At 38.5% G+C, this 23,750-nt stretch overlaps 1 protein-coding gene across 2 annotated transcripts in view; it reads right to left on the bottom strand.

Annotated features, from left to right (window-relative positions):
* The window catches only part of FGF12 (fibroblast growth factor 12), a 536,096-nt gene extending 513,777 nt beyond the window's left edge, over window positions 1-22,319 (bottom strand). The window contains exons 1-2 of one of the 2 annotated variants that reach the window (XM_058662113.1): window positions 22,183-22,319; window positions 21,864-22,002 (exon numbers count right to left, since the gene is read on the bottom strand). In XM_058662113.1, coding sequence (XP_058518096.1) covers window positions 21,864-21,876 — 13 coding nt within the window. In that variant the 5' untranslated portion in view covers window positions 21,877-22,002; window positions 22,183-22,319. Of the gene's footprint in view, window positions 1-21,863; window positions 22,007-22,182 lie in introns of both variants that reach the window. The other variant, XM_004577790.3, reaches the window with a different exon arrangement.
* Between the last annotated feature and the right edge of the window lie 1,431 nt (window positions 22,320-23,750).

The raw sequence follows: 23,750 nt of genomic DNA, 5'->3' as shown, positions 1-23,750 counted from the left end.
ATTCTCAAAGAACTTTAATACCAATCCAATGAGTAGCCCATGCAAACGCAATCAATGAATTAGTGAAGAAAAAATGAAGCATGGACAGCACAATGACTAAAATATGTGCTTGTTCAGCAAAGCAACTTACACATGAAATACAAAAAAAGCTTTATGACCCACTTACTCCAGCTTCTGCTTTGGAGCTGAAGGATCTGAAACACCTCTACCACTAATCTGCATAAAACAGAAATTTGAGAATATCCTAAAGAGCCATGTTTATGTGAGACACAACTCAGATGTGATGCCTTTTTGATCTGATACAGAAGTCTCTTTTTAGGCACTGACAAAATGTCTGGAGGAGTACAATCTGTACCCTAGAGGCAGTGAGTGACCCAGGGCAAGAAAGCACTTAGGATATAAGAGGTGGTCAGAGTTGGTTTCCTGCAAGTGATAGGCACATCTGGGCTCAGACACCAGGCAGGACCAGAAGACTGGTGACAACTGCCTGGATAACAATGAAGAATCACATCATTTCCCTATTGTTCAAACATGAGAACCACTGGGAAGAGACTGCTCTGTTTCTTGCATTTAGAAACAGTTGAGAAACTGCTTCTCCCAAGGTAAAAAAGGTAGAATTTTACTCCTGACTTCCCAAGGGTTGAGACTCCACAGGCAAGAGGAAGTTAAGTCACAGTGAATATTGTTCATAATGTAGAATATGATTCATATTTATACCTGAGTATGGGTAAAGGAGAGTGATGTTTCAAAAGAGAAAAAGAGCAAAGTTGAGGCATGTATGTTATATGTGCTTCTCTCCTAAGTCTTCAGCTACTTTATGCCTGGATATAGTGAAAAACTAATTTCTATATAAACAAATCTTGACATGGAGGGCTTTGTATTTTTAATTCAATCATACACGTTTATATTCTTATTACAAAGCTGGTCTCTGGGATTACAAGGAAGACATCTGTTTGCCTTCCTAAAGCTCACAGCCCAGACAAGAAGTGATGATCATAGGAACGACAGTGTAGGCTAGAGAGAAACCAACACTGCAGGAGAGCTTCCTGCAGAAGGAAAACTGCTCAATCAGGAAACTACAAGTTAGGTATTTGTGGCTATAAAGAGGTAATGTACTTTAGACAAAGAGTGTACAATATCTTTCTAGTTGTGTTTCGCATTTAATGAGTAATGCAATTATCACTAGTACTACATGGCTGATAAGGAACTGACAGTCGAACAATATGCTTTTTATAGTTCTGAGCTTCCCTATAATATATCATTTCCTAAACATTAATTAAATCATGAAACCATAAATTTAAGGGAATACATTATATTCTTAAGTGTTCGCTAAAGACACATTCTCCTCCTCTCAAAATGTTTAAATTCTATATTTGTACATCTGTTATGGGTGCTCCAGACAACATAAACATGGAAACATCTCAGAAATACATTTCAAAATGCCATATGAAAGCTTCTTTGGGGAAATTGTCCTGTAAATTTGCTGAGTTAACTTTAATTCACTCAGTATTAACCCCCCAAATAAAATGACCCTTCTTCTTTATGGTTCTGCTTTCAAGAGAGGCAATGAGGGAGCTGGAGTGGTGGCTTGCAAGCTAATCCACCACTACAATGCCAGCATTCCAAATGGGCACCAGTTCTAGTCCTAGCTGAACCACTTCCAATACAGTCCCCCTCTTAATGCACCTAAGAAAACAGCAGAGGATGGCCCAAGTTCTCCGGAGCCGTATGAGAGACTTGAAAAAGCTCCTGGCTCCCAGTTGTGGCCATTACAGCTATTTGGGGGGTGAAAAAGTTAATGGAAGATTTCTCCCTCTCTTTCTCTATTCAACTACGGCTTTCAAGTAAAAGTAAATAAATCTTTAAATAAAAAAAACCAATGAGAATTCTAAGCCATTCTTTTTGAATTACATGAAATAATTTGAAACCAGATTACTTAACTGTGCTTCAAGAAGTATGTGGAAAATGCATTTGTTTTTGTAATTCATTTTCCCATGCACTTTGTAAGGTTCATGTAATATATTTTTGTATGTCCAAAGCACAATTCATTCATAAATACTACTCTTTTTGAGGAAATCCTCAGGTGTTTAGAAAATTGATCCTCCCAGACCCGTAAGACTCAGAGTCACTCCTTAAAGTTTTAATCATACTCATGGGTAACCAGGGTTTAGGTGGAACTCAGTAACACTTTGGTGGAAAGAGCATTCACACAGGAATCTAGAAACATGAGCTTCAGCCCCGATTAGAGCAAGATTGAGCCACATCCCCCTTCAGCTGCAGCTTTTCCAGATAAAACACACAAGGCAATAGTTTGAAAGTTTCCTTCTGATTACAGAGACTCTTCGGCAGTTTTGAGTAGTTAGTAACTTTGCCTGTTACAAATTGGTAAAAGGATTTTTCTTGGAAATTATTGCTTGAGACCTGAAACCAATTTCCAATTGTGAATTCTGATGGAAAGCTTAATCAGTCCCACTTCCTGAGCCTCTAGCACTTGTGAGGATTTACATCATGACATTTATAAAATTGTGTCTTGGGCACTTGTGTCTATCTTCCAGGCTAGCATGGAAGGCGCCTGAAGTCTAGAAACATCTCTTAATTTGTTATTCCAATTTTCTAATTCTCAGCTATCTGAATAGTTCAGGATATTGTCCAATAGTCATCTAATAAGCAGAACAAATGAATTAGCATATCAGAACAACTTCAAAAATTGTCTGGGGACAATCATTCTCTGAATCCAAAAATTCTTCTAAATTAGTTACAAGGTGGTACTCTTCATGGGAAGACTTCACTAATGATGCTGATATCTGACATCACAATGTGTGTTGAACTGAGGCAGTGGACCAAGGGACTTCTCCAAACCCCACAAGATGCTGAAATGATCTTTCCAGTTATTTACTGTCTCTGAAAGATTGAGCACACAGTTTCTTTTTCTTTCATTCCGACATGAAGCATCATAAGAATTATAGTTAAGGTGTGTATGCTGCATAAATTTTGAAAGGCAAAGTAAACATCAAACAAACAGCAACAAAATTTCCAACTGGAAATCAAAATTGTGATGATAAGAACAATATGGCCACCCTGACTGAATTCTAATTCAGTAATGGTAACAACCAACGAACATCTTAATTTAGATTGCACAGTCTTCCAAACCTTAGTTTGTTTAATTTCTAGAAGTGAGGTAAAAAGAGAAGGGATAAAAGATGCAAGAATGATGGGAAGTTTATTTTTAAGATGGTGTTTGTTATAGTCTCAAATCCTCCCTTAATTGTTGAACATCTAGACTACAGTCCCCACAATCCCAGCAGTTCGGTCTTCGTAGAGGATGCGACAGTAGACTGAGTATTTCATTGGAAAGATAAAAATGAAGTTAACTGGGCCCGGCAGCGTGGCCTAACGGCCAAAGTCCTCGCCTTGAAAGCTCCGGGATCCCATATGGGCGCCGGTTCTAATCCCGGCAGCTCCACTTCCCACCCAGCTCCTTGCTTGTGGCCTGGAAAAGCAGTTGAGGACGGCCCAGTGCATTGGGACCCTGCACCCGCGTGGGAGAACTGGAAGAGGTGCCTGGTTCCTGGCTTCGGGTCGGCACAGCACCGGCCGTTGCAGCTCACTTGGGGAGTGAATCATCGGACGGAAGTTCTTCCTCTCTGTCTCTCCTCCTCTCTGTATATCTGACTTTGTAATAAAAATAAATAAATCTTTTTAAAAAAGTGAAGTTAACTTTTATACTGATTGCTGACATCCACAGTCCTGACAACCAGAACTTTGCTACCCAGGCATGATCAGCAGGGACTCATATAACAAACCTTGCAAAGAGCATAGGTAAGAACTAAACAAACTTACAGCAGAAGCTTCATAGCAAAAACTCACCTAGATGACTCTATGATGAAGGTCATTGTCAACAACAAACCCCACTCCTGTGCACACAGATTCTGGGCACCTTTATAGCGCCCCCTGCAATCATCCTTAATTATGAACAAGCAACAAAATATAAAAATAATTGCAGGGGGTGGATGCTGTGGTGTAGCATGTACACCATGGCCTGCAGAGCAAACATCCCAATGGGTGCCCATTTGAGTCCCAGTCCCCTCACTTCTGGTCCCGGAAAACAGTGGAGGTTAGACCAAATAATCAGGCCCCTGCACATATGTGGGAGACCTGGAAGGAGTCCTTGGCTCCTGGCTTCACCCTAAGCCAGCCCATATTCATGTAGTCATGGGGGAGTGAACCAGTCCAGGGAAGATCGATATTTCTGGTTTCTTTTCTTCTCTCCATCCATAACTCTGCCTTTCATGTAAATTAATCAATATTTTTCAAAAACCTGGAGAAAGTTTTTAATGTGAAAAGCAGAAATAAAAGCTAACAAAACACTATCTTAATGAAAATGGGCTGTGGAAAGGGGTAAAATGTCTTGAAAATAATGTTATTATTTCAAGAAGGTGTTAGAAAACACTGCTCTTACGGAATATGGCAGCATAACATAAGATAAAATAATCAAAGAAAGACAAGTATGGCTCTTGGGAGCTAAAATGTTTAACCAAAAATTACATACAAAAGTAACAGGAAGTGTGGAAGACAGATGTGAATATCTGGAAAACAGAGAAAAAGCAGAGATTGAGAACAGGAAATATGAAAATTTTTACTTTCCGAAATTATGGTAACAAGATTTACAGAAAGCTGGAACAAAACACAGTAAAAAAAGAAATTATTAAGAAAAATATTGAATTATCTAGAAATTAAAGTGTTGCAAAATTAAAGAATATGAGTTTCCACAGTAATTCCCTGAAAAGATGAGTGGACATGAAACAAAATGGTTAAGTCATTTCAATTTTCAGACTTTTTAGAAGAAGAAGACTAGATTGTACAAATTTTCAAAGAGGACAAAATAGGGGATTTTACAAAAAAAATTGAATAATAAGCCAAAACCACAAAATCAGAAAGAAAACACTGAAGTGGTGCTATGTAAATTCATAAGGAAAATTATCTTAAACCTCGACTTCAAATAATTACTTTCAAATATAGGAAAGAATGAAGATGTTTCCAGACGTGTAGACGACCAGGAAATTTAACTGTTCCATGTCCTTTCTCAGAGGAAACAACTCGAGAATGGAAAACAACAAAATATGGGAGTGAACCAAAAATGATACAGAGGATACAGGAAAACAAGAAATTCCAAACAAACAGATCACAGAGATGTATCCAGGCTTATGGAAAGGAAGATTCCCAACATTAACCCAAAGCACAGAGTGCACAAAGGAAAAGCACACAGTCATAAGGTTGTAGGAGCTGAACTTCAACAAGACAAACTTGCCACGAATTCCATGTGTCTGAAGGTCTTGACATGAGATATGGACAAGGTCAGAGACATAGAACCAAATAATAAAACTATGTAAAGCTGAGAAAACTATTTAATTTGTCTTAGGAAAAATTTTTATATAATCATAATGTTATGTCCACCAAATATTGATACAGTCAAATCACAGTATAACAATCTTGGGGAGAGAGTGGATCAAGAAGATCCATCATGCGCTGAGAATGTGACAATGAAAATGAGCTTAAGACTTAATTTCATTGGTGGTACATCCAAAACAGAACAGAGACACTGAGAGACAGGAGTCTAGTACAATATGGAGGTAGGGGCCCAGCCAGTTGCGGTATCCTAGCTGCTAATGTCCTTGCCTTGCACGTGCCTGGATCCCATATGTCGCTTCCCATCCAGCTCCCTGCTTGTGGCCTGGGAAACGAGTCAAGGATGGCCCAGAGCCTTGGCACCCTGAACCCATGTGGGAGACCTGGAAGAGACTCCTGGCTCCTGACTTTGGATCAGTGCAGCTCCGGCCATTGCAGCCACTTGGGGAATGAATCAGCTGATGGAAGATCTTCCTCTCTGTCTGTCCTCCTCTCTGTATGTCTGACTTTCCAATAACAATGTGATAAATCTTCTAAAAAAGGAATATGGAGGTAAGTATCAAAATAATTGAAAGTGATTATCTTCAAAGAAAAGTGGAAGGGAGAAGCCACTGTGTTTACTAATATGGTTTCTATAGATGTGACAAACATAATGAGTACACAAAAGGGAAAGGAAAAAGGAAGAAATCATCACTGATGTTAAGAAAGGAAGATAAATTTTATGCTGCTTTTGCTCTGGAAGCGTGTCTTAAGGAATGAGCACCACTGGAGGCTGCAGCGTGTTCCTGCCACCCTCACACCATCTTTACTAAGACATGATTCAGTGGCCACTGGAGATCAAAAGAGGCTGCTCAAAGTGAAGACCACGCAGCCCCTGCCATCTGTCTAACTTCCTTATGGTCCTTATGGCTATTAAATAAAAATCAGCTGTTAGCCTTCCTTTCAAAATCTTGCTCATAACTCTTTCACCTGTCAGACTGGCAACTTCTCTATGACTGGTGCTAGTCTAGGTCTGAATCCTTGATTATAGCTAACCAGTTTGGCAGGATGTGTCTTACTGTAATGGTCTGAAAACTTGGGTTCAAAACCAGTATCTGTATTTTTCTGATCTATGTTAGATTTCATCTAACGGGTCAGGGTACAAATATCACGCTTGGAGTTCCTTCAAACAATTACACACACCCAAAATAATCAGATGCAATGAAATCCCACGACTACAATTTTGTACCTTTAGTTATAATGAGGCGCTTTTGAAGTGTGGTACTTAATAATAGCTACATGTGATTGAGTGCTTACTTTGTAAGTGCTCACCAGGCAGTGTGGTGAACATTTTAGTACATTATTACATTGAACCCTCCCCATAATTCTGTGAGTAGGTGTCATTATTTTCTCTGGTATATAGATAAGAAAGTCAAGGATTAAAGAGATTAGGCACCTTAGGGGGAAAGTGACTCCTTCCCAATGTCTTTAACTCAGAAGCGGGCAGACAAAACACAAATCCAACATTGGGCTCACATATTTTTCTTTTTAGTTTCATCTTCTTTGTTTTTATAAGATTTATTTATTTTTATTGCAAAATCAACTATACAAAGAGGAGGAAAGACAGACAAGAAGACCTTCTGTCAGTTGATTCACTCCCAAGTGGCCACAACAGTTCAGCCGATCCGAAACCAGGAGTCTCAAGGTTTTTCCGGGTCTCCCACGTGGGTCCAGGATCCCAGGGCTTTGGGCCATCCTCGACTGCTTTCCCAGGCCACAAGCATGGAGCTGGATGGGAAGTGGGACCACCAGGCTAGCATCGTTGCCCATTTGGGATCCCTGCACATGCAAGGTGAGGACTCTAGCCACTGGGCTATTGGGCCAGGACCTTTAGCTTCATCTTCTATGGGAAAGATAGTTGGGATATCATGGAAAGGGCATCACTGAGGTTGTTTATAGATTCCTCACAGGAGTTTTCAAATATTTATGTATAGAAAATTTGAGGGACTTTGCTTAACATGATTACATAAATCTGCGTACATATTTACTATTGTACATTACTGATGGAAATGTAAATTAGTACACCCACTTGTGGAAAACAGTATCAAGATTTCTTTCAAAACTAGAAATGGAATTGTGATACGATCCAGCAGCTCCACTATTGAGTATATACCCAAAAGACGTGAACTCAATGAATCAAATTGCTGCACCATGATTGTATTCACATTATTTGGTAATCTGGAATATGGAAACCAATCAGTTTCTGTAATCAGAGGAATTGGCAGGGAAAATATGGTTTGCATACACACAATGGAATATTGTTCCTCTATAGAAACAATCAAATATTCACCTTTGCACCATATTGGAAGGAATGGAGAAAGAGACGTTGAGTGCCATAAGTCAGACACAGAAAGACAAACACTACATGTTCCCCCTTATATGTAGGAGCCAATTAAAAAATAAGTTGATCTGTGTTAACAAAATGTTAATCATTAGAAGTTGGGAGGAACTGGAAAGATAAAAGGTTTTGAATTTAAAAACAGGGTAAGTTTGGTAGGGTTTCTTCGTTGCAACAAAGATACTAATATGAAATGTTAATAAAGAAAATGAGGTGAAGAATATATGGAAATCATGGGCCCAGAATGATGACTCAATGGCTAAATCCTCACGTGGCACATGCTGGTATTCCATGTGAGTGCTGGTTCAGGTCCCAGCTGCTCCACTCCCCATCCAGCTCCTTGTTTCTGGACTGGGAAAGCAGTAGAGGATGGCCCAAAGGCTTGGGACCCTGCACCTGCGTTGGAGACCTGGAAGAGACTCCAGGCTTCTGGCTTCAGCTCAGCTCAGTTCTCGTCATTGCAATCACTTGAAGAGTGAAACAACAAATGAAAGATCTTTCTCACTGTCTCTTCTTCTTTCTGTAAATCTGCCTTTTCAAGAAAAATAAATAAATCCTTAAAAAAAAAGAAAAAGAATACATGGGAATTCTGTGCATTATGCAACAATTTTTGCAACTATTTGCTAATATTGTTAAATAAAATATATATAAATGTACTTACATCGTTTCATCCCCCTGTTACAGTTTGAATCTGGATAAAAATTTTAAATCTGATGCATTTCTAAAGATTTAAGGGCCTTTCCCCTAAAATATCAATCTGTATGTTTTAGTATTAGAATAGAATTGAGAGCCAAAAGTGAACAGAAATGAAATCCGCTGTTCCATTAGGCAAAGGAAATGTGTCAGCGGCAGAGGTTGGCAAAGGCCATTGAGTGAAATACGGGATCCAGCATTTCCTCTAGCCCCAGCACTGCAACTCCTAGGCAGGCTTTGCACATTAGATGTGTTCTTGAAAAGCTGGTGAATAACTAAAGCTTTGTAGGTAGAATTGTGTCCTAAAAACCCAATATATTTAATTTCCAACATATTTCTAGTATATTCAACATAAAAGAAATCATTACCTGCATTATTGTTTCCACAATTTGTTTCTAATTTCTGTTTGATATCTTGTGATTGGTTTGTCTTCCCCTATACTCTCTTGTCAGTCTTACAAGAGACACATGAAGGTGGGGACTCTTACTACTACTAGAATCAGCACCTAAAGCAACATCCAGCTCAAGAAATGTTTGCTGGATGAATGAACTGACACATTAATCTTTTCCTAGCTACTGCCTATACCTCAATGCCTCTCTACCTCTGTTTATCCAAGTGTATTAGACTGGAATGCTTCACCAATATTTTACTCTATCGTTTTTGCAAGAATAAACGCAAATGCCAGCTCCTTTTCAGATCTAGGCTTTATCTCTATGTCCACAGATTATATTTTGATATCTGTTATTATAGATGGCAGCAATTCTGTCTTGTTCATTCATTCTTGTCCTATACCATTAAGCTTGAGCAACAAACACGGTAGTTCTCAAAATGTTGTCGGAGAAGCAGAAACACCAGCATTCTCTGTAAATTTATTTAAAAACCAGAATCTCTGGACAAAGAAGACAGAGTTTTAACAGCTGCATAATTTATTCCGATGCACACTTTCAAAATTCCTGACAGAAACAACCAGGCAGAAAGTAGTTTTCACTCTTTTGACCTGGAAGAAACAATGCAATATTTCCTAAACCTAACCAATAATGTCATCACTATTGGCCACAGTTGTCAAAGTCCAGCTCTGAGAAAAGTGGACTTCATTTTAGTCCAGAAAATGAGAGAAAATTAGTAAAATTTTGATCAGAAAGATTAGAGGTTTAACTCATTGATGCCATTGCTCTTTAATTTTCACAGCACAGTTTAGACCAGTAGGAATCAACTATGTTTTTCACTGTGTAATTCAGCTGTATGGCATTCTTGACAGTCCATCCAGAGAAAAATATATGGCATTCAATGAGGTACAATAAAGGAGAAATGTTGTAAGAGCAGCAAGAGTCAGCAGTCTAGAGAATCAAGAGATGTAGCTCATGTTAGAGCAATAATTGTCCCTGTCAAAGTAGAGAAAAGAAGCAACACAAAAGGAAGAAATATGGTAATAAGATCAAGCAATGGCCTCCAGTGACAGGGATCTTGTCACACATCAGTCATGTTCACATGAGGTGGGGTAAAGAATGAAAAAATCTGCATGTAGTTCCATGCAGAGGACTAACAGGAGAGTAAGGAATTTAAGACAAGAATACAACTCCGTGAAGAACAAAAGATAGTAGTAAGTACCAGAATTGGGTATAAAACAACAGCAATAACAATAATATCACTTAATACTAATTGTTGGTTTCATGTGTGGTTCCTCATGCATATTTTCTATATTGAGCCACTAACATTGAAAGACAGGCATAAATTAAAAGTGTATTTTTGCTTAGGTTAGAGAGATTAAACAGTTGGGAGTTACGTATCTGATTTCAAGGCTTGTGATCTTTCCATTATATCGCTGGGTTTCCCAGACAAGCAGGATTGTCATTCAGCATGAGGGTTAGAAAATGAAGAGCTGCATCCCCATACTAAATTAAGCCTTGGTACTAGAAGACAATTTAATACATCTACGGTTCTTTTTGAACCCATCTGATAGCAAGCAGGTACTCCCCAAGTCTAGTTCTTGCAGAGCCCACCATTTGCTAAAATTAGGCCGCAGATAAGGTATCATGAAGGTAAATGAAAATTTGTGTGCAGAACAGCTAAATTAGTTTTTCAGTAACAAGGGAGGGTTATTAGCTTCCTGGACAAGAACATGCATTGCTTTAGATATTCACTATTGATTAAGCTCACAGACTCAGCAGCCAATCTTCCCCTTACTAGCAATGTGACTTGGGCAAGTTACTTAAAAAGCTCTGGTTCTGGGCTGTCAAGTCTCTAAAACAGGGATAACAATGATGCCTTCTTATTTGGTTTGCCGTGAAGAACACAGGAGGTAATGTGTCAACAGGAGGTAATGTGTCGAAAGCACGGTACCCAATTGTGCAATAAAACAGCTACAAAAGCTTTGTTTCAAAAAACCCAGATATCTTCTCAAACATTGTTTCAAGAGTGGGAATTGTGGATAAGCAACTGCTGGGGATGCCCACATCTCTTATTGGGAGGCTAGTTCAAATGCCGACTCCTCGATTTCTGGTCCAACTTTGGGCAAACTGGAAGCAGTAATTCTCTCAAGTACTTAACTCTCTGCCACTTATTCGAGTCACTTGGATGGAGTTCTAGCTCCTGACTTCTACCTGGCCCAACTCAGGCTGGTGTAAGCATTTGTGGAGTAAAGAGATGAAAACTCCCTCTCTCTCTTTCTCTCTCTCTTTCTCTGCCAATCTATTTTTCAAAAATACATCAATCTTTCAAGACTAGTCTTCTAATATTTGACATGAATAAATCACAAAGTCATGAACCATGGGATACTTTTAAAGTAGACCTGTTGAACTGTATAAAACTACATCCAACACCTCGTGAACCTATGATTTACTAGAAAAAATATATAATTTTGAGAAAGATTTGAAAAATTCACAATTCCATTATCATTTTCCAGACAGTGTTGATTTTTGCATTTCACCATGTTTTTGTCCACACATATGCTTATTTCACATTATTACAGTCTTATATCCACCTATGCTGCATATTTGTCTATAATGATTACCGTGTTATAAGTACACCTGATTGGAACTCATGTTCATACACATATTAACTCATGCTAAATATCCTTCATCTCTTAATGCAATAAATTTAGTTTGTTACCCTTGAAATTAGACTTTGGACAACTTTCTTCTGGGAAAAAAAAGTCTTCTATCTAAAAGGGCCAGTTCCTAATCAAACATTGGGAAATGGTATTATTCATTTTTAAATTATGTGGACACAAAAATGATGGAATGCACTTATGTTGAATAATATTACTAATAAAACACTAAGTGAAAATCAAAATTTTCTATACTATCAGTAAATATTCATCATTTGTACTGCTTGGCATTGTTCTATTTAGCTTTTTCTTTTTTTTTTTTTTTTTTTTTTCAGCAAGGATGTACTGATTAGGACTGGGTGGAAGAACAAAACCATTTCCACCAAATCAACTTCACATACGACTGATGTATAAATAAACTAATCTTAATTGTAAAGAGGACACATATGCGGATGAAAAAAAGATGCTATAAAAATATAATGCACAATCTGCTGAGCAAAAAAAAAATGCCACTGTGTTAGGCAAATAGATATGACAGAACAGGCAGCCAACCATAAATCCTTGAACAGAACATATCCACTGTAGTCCTGGCAGAAATACCCCACAATTGAAACAATCCCAGGAATGAGAAGAATCTTGCCTCTCTGATCCACCCTTTTTTGACAAGTGAAGTACAAAGCCAGAGAAACAATGACTAGCTCAAACTCACATGGTAAGTTGAGGTGAGAATCTGGATTCAAACCCAGATCTCCAGATTCAGAAGTCAGTGTCTTTTCCCCAAGACCCCTGAAGCTATCCATCAGTTCAAACACCTACTCATGACCTATGTGTACTCGCAATCAGGCCATCTATAATTTTCAGTGATGTAGCAACTTGCTCTAGTTTAATTGGTTTCTTACTCAGAATCAAATTAATTGCTCAATCCCGTTATACATCCAACATCTCTAATAACACAATGCACAGTCTTAAAAAGCTCCTCAATCCCATCTAAAAAGTTGATGTGGCAATTATGGCCACTTTGCTTTATTTCCTATAGAAGGCAAATCTAACAAGCAAGCAGAAAGAATATAAAAAACTGAAAAGGCAGTTTCTTTGAAATAAGAAATTAAAAAGCAACAGGAGTTTCTATAAAAAGGTCTGGGACACTGAGCACAAAGGAGCAGAAAAAGATTTTTCCCAATGTTCCTTCATGTTGGAGGTATAAGAACCAGAATCTTGGTTTTCTATCAATTAATCTAATAGTAGGTCTTTTCTCATTGGAACATGCATTGTGCTCATTCTATGCCTCAGTGTATGTAATTTCATAAACCCTCCATTATGCATGCTCCAGTTGAAAAGTTCAACCTAAAAACATCTAACAAATTAATAAATGCTTAAAACCTATAATTTACAGGATCATTCATCCAATTAACTATTTTTAAAGACATACTGGGGTTCAATGGTGTGATATAACAGGTAAAGCCACTGATTGCATTTTCAACATCCTATATGGATGCCAGGTTAAGTCCTGGCTGTTCCACTTCCAAACCAGCTCTATACAAATGTGCCTAGGAAAGCAATGAAGGAAGGTCCAAGTACCTGGGCCCCTGTACCCACATGAAGACCCAAGAGAAGGTCCAGGATCTTGACTTATGTTTGGCTCAGCTCCAGCTATTGTGACCATTTGGGGAGTAAACTAACAAATAGAAGATCTCGCTCTTGTATCTGTGTGGTTTGTAATTCTTCCTTTCAGATAAATCTTTAAGAAGGAACACACCAATACTGGGACTAATGTTTGGTGTAGAATGAACTCAGGATATTCACTTCCCTTACCAGAGGGCGTAGACTTCCAGCTGCCTGTTAATGCAGACCCTGAGAGGTACCAGGTGATGGGTCCCTACTACCCTTCCGAGCTTTGAATTTGACTGGCCCAAACCTAGCTGTTGCAGACACTATAGTGTGAATCAGCAGACAACAAATTCTCTATCATAATCTTTTTCTCCTATCCTCCCTTTAAAAATAAAATGAAATAAATGATTTTAAAATAATAAGTAAAGACTGAGTCTTACACCATCACTTTAGTTCTTTCTGTCACCTCAATATTTTGAGGTATTGCTCCCTTTGCATCATCAGTTAGCATTATAGACTGAAGCAGACACCAAGTCCCGTATCAGCTCTTTTTCAATTATTCGCAGACTTCAAATAAAATATCACTTACATGGCAACCTTTATCTTGACACTTAGCAAATATTTCTCCTTTATGTCCCAGAGGAGGCAAAAACTAAGTTCAATTTTAAATGGTGTTGGAAATGTTGAAAATATTTTGAAATAAAAGAACCTTTGGAGAAAGCTAAATGATTTTTAAATTTTCACATTTTAACAGTTAAAAGATTGCACCTTAAATTTTGTCTGTCATTTTTTTTTTGCAGAGTACCTAAATCCAGTACAACAAGTGAATGAGGCTGACAGAAAAAAAATCAACATAATTGGGAGCCAGAAAATATTTTGATTTTCCATCTCCAAACAGCTGAAAAGGAAGTGTCCAATCTTCTATTGTGTTGAGGTGTGTTCAACCTGCTTGAATTTTATCAGGATCTGAGGATTTAATGTTTCCACAAGATGATAGTTATAGGAATAAATGGGATAGAAAGAGATTGGTATTGATATCTCCTACTGCCTATTAAGACAATCTTTGATATGTTTAGTTATCTTTTCAATGAAAGTTTCTCGTTGCTTTTTTTTTTTTATAGCATATTCCTTTAGAGTTGCTTCTTGGGCTGAAAGCCTACAAGACAAAAGAAAAAAATACCCTACCACAGAAAATTAGTCTCCTTTTATTTCTTATATGCAGTATAAACCCTCACTTTCAGTTATCTGTGCTGTCCAGATCACTGTTGATAGTATTTATTTGAGGCAGAAATCCAGGAAGAGTCTGTAATAAAGAAAATAGACGGTTCCATGCAGGGGCAACAGGCATCCTTTGGGACTTCTGCCAAGGCACCATCAGTTACATTGATGGAACTAACATGGTTTTCCTGAGTGAGAGCTCCACATCTCCAAAGACAAAGAGACATGGATTGTTTCAAAAGCAACTGGAGAAACTTAAATTAGAACTAACTACACAGTACCTGGGGGAAAATCCTGTCATGCCCTGTATGCAAGGATGCTTATGAGAATATTAAAAGATGTTGGGGGAAAATGACATTCCATTTTAGCCTGGATACCGTCACCTATTTTATATTATTTATTTTCTATCCCAAATCTGTAGTGTTAGAATTAAACCTCTTTTCTACACATTCACTTTCTTAATGTTAACTGAGTAATAATAAAAGATAAGGCTCCTGAGCCCTGCACAGTAGCCTAACGGCAAAAATCCTTACTTTGCACTCGCTGGGATTCCATATGGGTGCTGGTTCGTGTCCTAGCAGCCCTGCTTCCATCCAGCTCCCTGCTTATGGCCTGCGAAAGCAGTTGAGGACAGCCTTGGGACCCTGCAAGTAGGAAGAGCGCCCCCGCCCCCCTCCCCCGCCAGCTCCTGGCTTCAGATTGGCTCAGCTCAGTCCTTTGCAGCCACTAGGGGAGTGAATCATTGGATAGAAGATCATCTTCTCTGTCTCTCCTCCTCTCTGTATATCTGACTTTGCAATAATGATAAATAAATCTTAAAAAAAAACAAAACAAAGGTAAGGCTCCTGCCATAGGAGTCCAGCAGTGTCCCTGATAAAGATCACTGATTCATGTTGTAACTTAATAACAGCTTCTGTGCAGCTTATGCATTCCTTTACAATCAAAGATGCAGTCCCTAATCACCTCAGGGCTTCCTTTATAGCTGATTCTCATATTGTGGAGTACTGTGATTCCAACAGGAGCCACTAATTGAGAAGCAACGTTAGTAGGCCAGAATGTAAGCCCATTCAAGGCATAAACATTGGCACAGCATATCTTCATACCCAACCCCACAAGCCGCTACATAACAACCAAACTAGTAGACGTTTCTTGCATTTGTTAGTATGGGACTTCCTAGTTAGTCATTTATTAGCAGCTTTAAATAATGTTCAGGAGATGTTTTCTGTTTTCTCAAAGAGAAAAACTAGTTCTAGTAATAACAGACATACATTCAGATACCAGGGGCAGGAATTGAGGTACAATCATTTAAGCTACTGCTTGGGATGCACACATGCAATATTGGGCTGTCACTTTGGGGCCTGCCTGCTCTACTTCTGACCCAGCATCCTGCTGATACATTCCAAGAAGCAGTAGAAGATGGCTCAAATGTTTGGACCCATGCCCAGTGAAAGCTCCCGGCTTCCAACAGGCCCAATCCTCATTTTTCCATCCATTTGAAGCAAACCAGCAAATGGAAGATTCTCTCTCTCTTAGAACATAATATAAATAAAAATCAACATTTTTACAATATCTTAACCGTTACTGTAAAAATGTAAAATAAACACAAAAGAAATACCTGAATGAAAGCCATTGCCAAAGTCAGTGAAGATTATTTAAGCTGTGTATGCAGAATGCTTGCTGCTAGAATGACAAAAATGGCGAAACAGCAATGTCTACCTTCCAGGATCTCTTATTCCAGAACAAAGAAATAAATTGACAGCTAATGATGAAAAACAATGGTTGGCTTCTAAAGAACTCCAATGCTTTAACAGTATGAGTTGTATTTCATACTGATGATAACATGACGTTATGGGGTGGGAACAGTATTCTTATTTTACTGGGAAACAAAGATAAGTGCCTAAATCACTAGGACTTTATGAACAGATGTTTTTATTATCTATAATATGTAGCTAAGAAAATAATTCATAGGACTATGAGGTAAATAATACACACTAGTATCTTTCTCTTATAGAAAACAGAAAGCATCTGCTGAATATGATTTAAGGCTGCTAATAAATGACTAGCTGGGAAGTCCCATACTAACAGATGCAAGAAACTTCCGCTTCTCACTCTCTAGGTCCAAAACACCATACCTAAGACATCAATACTTTGCGAGCTTACAGACACACAAGGAAATAAGAGCAAATAAGTAGCTAGCCACCAAACTTGTTACTAAGACCAATAGGCCTGGCAATAACCACCTTACCCAGACAATTTCTAACTAGCCCATTAGAACAGCTTTTAAAGGACATTGAAGTTTCAGTACAAATGCTTTTTCATACAGTGAGTTTACTTAATGATACAAAAACAAGTATTGTCACTTTTGAATATAAAGTACCTCTTTGGAGGTCACTAACTATTGCAAGACTTGCTATGATAGACTACTGGGTTAACCTATTCTCATTCTGAAAGATGAATGCAGGAGACAAATACAGTGATAGAATTTGATAGCTCTTGGGACTGCTCAAGTATCTCTAGACTTTAAATTCCTAGAGGATAAGTCAATATCCTATTTATATTTGTATCCCTTGCATTTAATAATGTGCCTAGAACAATGTGGCAATTCAGTAAGTATTTTGAATTAAATGAACTGAACCTCCTTTAATATTTAAGAAGCTTAAAACCCAAAGAAGAAAGTCATTTTCCCAGTGTCCCACCATTAGAGCTGGGGTAAACACATAAATCTCCTAAGCCCAATACCCATCATGCTATATTATGAATTTACTGTACTATATTTTACTTATTCTACCATAATGTCCCAGGTTCTTGCTGCTGCTTAGCCACAAAATTGTTTGCTTGTTTTGTTGTTGTTGTTGCTTAATAAATAACTTTTTATTTCTTCTAAACTAATGGCTGCATGTCACTTCCTTTCTCGTCCATAGATTGAAATATCCTCACGTCAAAGAACAGTCTGTTCTTTCTTTGTTGCTTCATATTTCTAGCTGGACTGTGATACCTGGGATGAAGCCCAAAAACAGAATCTTCCCTGGGAAAACCAGTGTGAGTCTTTCTGGAATAAAGCTACTGTCTTTGAGAGCCCTCTTAGTAAAACCAAACTTCTTTCATCTGTCCCAATTTAAAGTCTTACTGATGCATAAGTATGGCATTAAAACCTAATTAAGACCATTCAGTCTTACATATCTTCTATCTGAGATAGTCACCTGGGTGACTGTAGGAACATTTGAGCTTCAGATAAGGTCCACAATAAATTTAATCTATGAATATTAGATCATTAATATTAAGGATCCAATTTTTTCTTTATATTCACAAAACTAAACACATTGACAAATAGCAGGTGTTCAAATATACTTGTTTGAATAAATACCATAACACTACAGTGCTGATGATAAAAAAGTATAGTATGTGAAGGACAAACAAATACTTAGGATATATAAATTATGACAATAAAATGTCAAGTTAATGTTGAGAATATCAAAAGAAAATTATATGGAGCAAGGATTATGTCAAGTAACTTTTCTTACAGTTGACCATAGATGTATAACAAGGTGAAGAGGTAAAGCCGTACCCACTCCGTGAAGATGTACCTCAATTTAAGCACTCTAATAGCATTATATTATTATGGTCTAATAAGCAGGACCTCTCCAGGAACTCAAAATGAATTTAGAGGATAAATGTTTTAAGATCATGGAGACTGAAAGCAAATACTCGGATTAGGAGTAGGGAGAGTGTTTAAAAGTGAGCCCAAGGGACAACCATTTTGCATAGTAGTTAAAACTTCTTTTAGAACATTTGCATACCATAATAGGAATGTGAGGGATTGAGTCTTAGCAATGCTCCAAATTCCTGCTTTTCACTAATGCAGACCTTGGAGGAAGCAAGTGATACCTTAAGTAATTGTGACCCTGCCACCAAAATGGAGACCTAGTTTAATTCCCAACTCCTGCATTTGACTGGCCCAATGCTAGCCACTGGGGAAGTGAACAGATGGACATGATCTAGTTCTCAATCTCGCTCAAATAATTTATTAAATAATCCCCTACTTTCTGATCCTACTCTAAGGTATTCTTTTCCATCTTTTTCCATTATTTCCAAAAGCAACCAGAATACTACCACATGATTACATACCCACAAGCCTTCATATTGAATAGTCAGATATTAGCAAATCTTCTCTACTGAGGTGCCTGAGTGGTACTATTCCCATATACAATTTGTTCTAGAATATTAAATTAGTGATTGTTAAACTTTAACATGCAAACAAATGAGCAACAGAGCTGCTGAAACTGAGATTTAACTTTGTAAACTCATAGGGCCCCAAACTATGCTTTTCTAGCAAGTTCACAGAGGTTGCTCATATTGCTTGTCCATGGACCACCAGTAGCAAAGGCCTAAATCAATCATTAATCTGACTGTTCATTAACATCATTTGGGAAGATGTTTAAAATGACCTGTGCCTAGGTCTTAGAATCAATTAAACTAAAATCTCTAGGAGCACGGCCCCAGAAATTTTATAGCTGTAAAACTTTACAAGTGCTTCTACAGGTGCTACACCATGGAAGTTAGGACCTAAGAAAGACTTGAGACAGGTAGGAAAGAATGAATGAGAAAAAAGAAAATTAAAGAGATATATAAATAGGTAAAGAGATAGGTGGTAGATGATAAACTGAGCCTCTTTGCTCTATACAAATGCTTCACAAATTTTGTGGTGCATGTAAAATACCTAAAGATTCTGTGAAACATCAGATTCTGTCTTAATAAATCTAAAGAAAAGATTCTACAGTTCTAAATGCCTATTAAGCAACCCACATTTTGATTATGAAGAGTCTGAATCAGTAGTATCCAATATTGCTATACCTAGGATCATTTAAAAAATATCTATGTCTCCCTCCACCTCAATTTTGTATTTTAATTGGCATGAGGTATATAAAAGAATACCAGACAATTCTAATGTTCATCCACATTGTGAAACAACAGCCTAAATAGTAAGTACCATAAATCATTTAAGATTCTCAAGTACTTGGGATCTACAAAGTTCCTCAGACAATACAACAACTCAAATCTAACATGGTACAGAAAGATTGTTAAAGTTATATTGTGAATTGAACTGATGAATTACCAATTGATTTTATTTTTCCTCTTTAACCTACATGACAAAAAGTAAAGCAAAGTGACAAGAAAGCAAAATAAAAAATCTATTCACTAGTAATGGAGCTCCATTTGCTAGATAACCTGAACAAATGATCTAAGAAAGGTTTTCAAACGCCAGAGGTAAGCATGAAGGTTCTCAAATGCTGATCACTGGATTCAAGATTAAATAGATCATTTGAATTTTTTCCTAAGATAGAGAACTCTTGAACCCTTAAGTGATTCATATGATATGACTCTTACTATATTTTTAAGGTTTCTGATAAAAAAAATAATCCTACTTACTTATACTTGAGAAAATCTTCTTAGAATTAGATTTGAATTTGTTAGGGGAATATGTTTGTATATGACAGCATAAGTGTATAAGATGCACCAATTAGAAGGGAATATGCATACACATTCCCTTTAATACCTCTTTTTGCTCTAGAAGAATTATAATTTTTAGCTGTGCCATCTGCATCGACTTAGAAAGTGAAGCCAATGTATAAATACTTAGCCATGCCTAATGTTATTGCTAACTGGCTAATTCAGCTACATAAAGGAAGTCCAGAAAGAAACCTGCATAAAAACTTCCATCATATCTTTTGCTCAGGGCAATCATAAATCTTGTGCAAAATGCCTACCATATTGACTATAGCAAAAGCCTCCATTGCCAACAGATCAGTGCTGTGGGATCCATACCACCACTTTCTGATCAACATGGAACTTCTGTCCTGATCCTTATCTATTTCTGAGATTCTTTTTTCTTCCTGAACTCCCCCAAACTGGCAAAGTAGATAAAACTCCTCTGTGACTTTTGGCATATTCTGGGCAATGAAGGCAAATACAATTTCATGGCTGAGAGATGTGTCCTCATTTTAAAAGGACCAGAAATTAGCAGGTAAGTTGCAGGCAAAAATATTGGGGCAGGGAGGGAAAACCTGCCAAATAAACAAATTTAATGATCAAATACCAAGTATCTTTTAAGAATAGAAAAATGATACCATTGTGGTCAAGAAATATTTAACCAGATTATTGCATACCTTTATGAGTTACAGAAGTTTGTCTTTTCACTTGAACCTAGAATTAGTAAGTGTATATCTCATGTATACTCATAGGCGTGAATTATTTCAGATACGCACATCACTGACACACATAGAGAATCTCATTATTGTGTCGTGAGAATGATTTGTGTAAAATGAAAGTCATATGCTAGTCTTAATGTATTGTCAACCCAGGTTTTGTTGCTCTTTAAATGCTTAACTGGGTTTATATACTTTGCTTAGTAACTAAATAGTTAAAAAAATACTTTTATTGAGCATACAGCTGCTGTCATTCAACACTCCAGTTTCACTAATCAGCCCAAAAATAGGGAGTCCATCACCATCCCTAAGCCCAAGCACATTACCACAATGACTGACATTCTTGGTTTAAAAATAAGACCTTGTTTCAAATATAGCTTCTGGAGTTCTGGGTAATGAATATAGTTTCATAAAAGTTGACATCATTTCTCCTGATTTCACGAGAAATAAATAACCAGTATTCCTACTGGATATCTAATCACATCCTTAAAGCTCTCACAGCCTGGTGGGCGTTTTAAGGAGGAGGAAGATGGGGGTTAAAACCAAGGGATTTCCAATCGCACCATCCTAACAGGCATTTTGTTTATGTGCAGGAAATATGCCACCCAGAAGTTGGATTTTTTACAGTTGCTTTACCAATTGGTATGTATACATCAGGCAGATCTGTTTATGAGGAGAATATTAATGTTTACACGTACAGAACTAGTAAATGCATCATGCTAAGGAGCCAAGCAATCTTCCGATACACTGTTCTTCTTAGAGGTCAGTTCTAACGCACGCTGTTTCAAATAGACCCAAATTATCTGCTAATACATATTCAAAATGCAGTAGGATGTGGTCATACACACCCAGAAATACCATCTTCAAAGGCTGGGGGTGGAGGAATCCAAACATTTGTTTTAAGCAATGCATTATTGAATATCAGATACAAACGTGCCTGTTAGCAAACCTATAGCAAATGAAATGTATTTATTCGAGTCCATCCATTAGATAGAAAATAAACTGCTCTACCAACACATCTCTACTACCCCTCCATTTTAGGAGGGACTGCCCCCTGGATGGGGGCAGGGGGAACTCATCACACTTCACTACGCAACTGATGGAGTATTAAACACTGCCTTCCAAGCTGTGGGAGTTGAAAAGAAGTCGCCTTCCTGCCACACTTCCCCGGTGCGGCAAGGGACACGGCATCTCCTCCGCCTATCGACCTGGTAGGTTGCTGGCTCCCCAGGCACTGCAGTCCCCTCGCCTAGAACTGTCCTGGCCACACGCACATGCAGCGGGAAGTCCCCTGATGGGGACAGCCACATACCTTTGCTCTCCATTTCGGTCCCTTTTGAGTGCTGGGAAGTTCAATGGAAGTTGGCCGGAAGATATGGGCCCGCCTCAGATTCCCAAACCTGGGAAGCCAATCTGATGAATTCGCCTGTACTTCCTTCCTTCCCTTCAGGCTTCCTGAAAGATGGGATTTTTTAAACCTTGAAGCTGCAATCAGCCAGCAAAGGACACTTAGCAGCAGCAGATTGCCTCTACAGAGGACAGGCTGCGACGCCGATCTGATACAGAAAAGCATGCATAGTACTGGCTGCGATTTCCTTTATTCCTTTATAGATATGTATTATTATTATTACATTACCTGAGTCTGGAAGCTGCTAGCGGGAGCTGTCCTCCTAGCGTGGTGCTGCAGGTGTAGTGACAGATCATCCCACTTTGCTCTGGATGTACAGCAGATTTGCATGGGCGCCGGCACGCATGCGCAGGGCGTACCCCCACCTCCCGCCTCTCACCGCCTCCCATCCCCGCCCCCTTCGCTTCGCTCCCCAATACCGTCCCCAGTTTTCCCAGCTGAAGAGCTGTAGCATTCGGTCACAGAGAAATGCTGCTAAAAATAAACACCGGACCGGATTTGCCTCTGCAAACTGGAAAATGGATTGAACTGTGCATCATTCCCGTACGATTTTCCAGCAAGAATTACGGAAGCCTTAGAGGAGCTAGGGCTCTCGAGCTGGGTACCGCTGTTCTCAGAAGCCAGAGGTGAGAGAGCAAGAGGAATTTAGCACTGTGGTTTAAGGGTCACAGTTTGAGTTTCCCTTCCTGGTTGCAGCGATAACTTTCTCAGCTTCGGATTCTCATCCCCTTCTTCTCCACTGACTTCCTATTTCTCCTTCCATTCCTTCTTTGATTTGGCTGTTTGCTTGGGGGGGTAGAGGCCCTGGGGCTGTTAAAGCTTGAGATTCTCTGGATTCCTAGCTGTTCAGACTGCTGGGTGCCTTTGTCCTCCAGCCCAGTCAAGGTTTCTGAAAGTTCTGCAGACACAACCGCTGAGAACATTTTAAGGCACTCCTTTAGGGATCTTTCCAACAGCCTATCAAGAAGAAAAGTCCCCAAAAGTGGTGTAGCGTCTTGCTGATAATAAGTACTGTCAAATGGAAGTTGCAGGGGAAGTGGTTTTCTGATACAAGACTCCAAAAAAGATGCCAAGGAGAAGATCTGAAGTACTGCTTTCATATTGGCATTGTCCAGGTTCTCCTAAAGGAGATTCTGTTCTTCAGAATAATAACATTGTTCGTGGGGCTTGAAATCAAATGGGAAACTCAGTTGTCTGAACTGGATAAGAAAATAGATGAGCAGATCAGTCACACATTCCTTATTACCAAAGATCCTGCCATGGTTAACTTGGAGCCCCAGTTTCTAAACACTGGAAAACCCAATACTAAGTATTATTTAATCTTTCGGCAATGCAGAAGGCATCTTGGGTCTACCCAATGCCTTACAAATATTAATCATGATGGTTCAGCTAGACATGGCCACTTAACTAGGGAGGGCTCTCACTGATGGGCAGCCAAAGTTTAGCTGAACCTTTAATCCTTCAGTACCAGAGGATGGAATACTCTAGTGTAGGATTGCAAAGGCCACCACCCAGGGTCTGCCAATGTCTAGGAAAATAATCTCTATGAAAGCATGTCCTAATAAATATTTGGAAGAATCACAAAATTCAGGATCTCATTGAAATGTAAGCTAGGAGTGAGCAAGTAGACATGTTCCTCAAGACGAATAGCCTATTTCATTGAGTTGATTTCTGCTCTTGTAACTGTGTGCCGATTTATGCTCAGTCTCTCTCAAAACTTTAAAAAGACAGTGTACCTATTCATAACCTCAACATATATTGTCTTACAGAGGGGAAAACTGAGTATCTGTG

The sequence above is a fragment of the Ochotona princeps genome, chromosome 3 (genome assembly GCF_030435755.1).
Source record: "Ochotona princeps isolate mOchPri1 chromosome 3, mOchPri1.hap1, whole genome shotgun sequence".
NCBI classification, from domain to species: Eukaryota; Metazoa; Chordata; class Mammalia; order Lagomorpha; family Ochotonidae; genus Ochotona; species Ochotona princeps.
Note: the sequence above shows the minus strand (reverse complement) of the source record. Positions and strands in the feature narration are given on the sequence as shown.